Raw genomic sequence first — 1,096 nt, 5'->3', positions numbered from 1 at the left:
TAAGGTCGTGCTTCACAAACAGCCCTGTTGGTGATGGTGGCTTTTGGTTGTCTCATTCAGCCCCCATCTGCCGACAGGCCCGTATTTAGGCTTCATACACCCTGAGAAACAAAAAATACTGTTAATTCAATCAAAGTGATTGTCAGTGTTTTAATTAAAGATGAAGACAGAATTATAAAATAAAGAGGTGAAATAAAATATAAAATGACAAAACATTATGGCAAAATCAAAGAAGGAAACTAAGTTGTTGTTGACATCATTTGATACATTGGACATGTTTGGCTCACAGCAATGTTCATTTTAGAAAAAATAACCAACCATTTTTATGACTGTATACAGTTAAAGGCATTACTTAAAAAGTAATAAATATAAAATAGTTTGTGTAAATTCTGGGTTGAAGTTGTCTAAGATCTTACAAGATTTCTAAGATAAATATATAATTTTTTAGGTAAAAATAAGACAAAAGGATAAAAAACAACGCCATTTCTAACCTCAGACATCAAAATATTAAGATAAAGTTAAATTTATCAGGACTTTATAAGTGCACAATAGTAACTTATAACTAAAATAAATGTATATAGTATTAAATAAAATGTAAAAAATAAAAGGACCAAATACAGTAAATACTAGACACCGGGCCTAGTATTACACACATCCAATACTATTTTTGTTATGTACCTGTGCTTGTCTTTCCAGATGCGAAACCATTTCACCAGATTCTTGGTGCTCTGAAGTTTGGGATGAAGACAGTACTCCTGCCCTTTGAACCGAGCCACGTTCTCCATCGTCACACTGTAGACGTGATGAGCAGAGGGAACACAGAACACAGACTCTGTTAGATTCACTCCAGTGTTTTAATAAGCATAGCGGGAGTCAAACGCAGCATGATGATGCACTACTCTGTCCATGTGAGTTGCACTAAGATCGCAGAGGCAGTAAATACAGAATAAAATAGCCCACTTAGATTAACTAAAAAGATTTCATTACCCAGTTAAAGACCATTAGGTGCAGTGAGGGGGAAGTGAGAAAATATTCAATAAACACTGAAAATAGGGCATGTACTGTAGAGTCGACATCACAACACACTGCATTTTTC

The 1,096-nt window shown here is 34.7% G+C and overlaps 1 protein-coding gene across 1 annotated transcript in view; it reads right to left on the bottom strand.

Moving 5' to 3' along the window:
* Window positions 1–1,096, bottom strand: part of cxcl14 (chemokine (C-X-C motif) ligand 14) — a 9,911-nt gene continuing 8,815 nt past the window's right edge. Inside the window, exons 3-4 of the mRNA XM_008326580.3 lie at window positions 679–792; window positions 1–101 (exon numbers count right to left, since the gene is read on the bottom strand). Of these exons, the coding sequence (XP_008324802.1) occupies window positions 86–101; window positions 679–792 (130 nt within the window). The 3' untranslated portion in view covers window positions 1–85. The remainder of the gene's footprint in view (window positions 102–678; window positions 793–1,096) is intronic.

This window comes from Cynoglossus semilaevis, chromosome 15 (genome assembly GCF_000523025.1).
Source record: "Cynoglossus semilaevis isolate Cse_v1.0 chromosome 15, Cse_v1.0, whole genome shotgun sequence".
NCBI classification, from domain to species: domain Eukaryota; kingdom Metazoa; phylum Chordata; class Actinopteri; order Pleuronectiformes; family Cynoglossidae; genus Cynoglossus; species Cynoglossus semilaevis.
The sequence above is the reverse complement of the archived record's forward strand: the minus strand, read 5'-3'. Positions and strand labels throughout refer to the sequence as shown.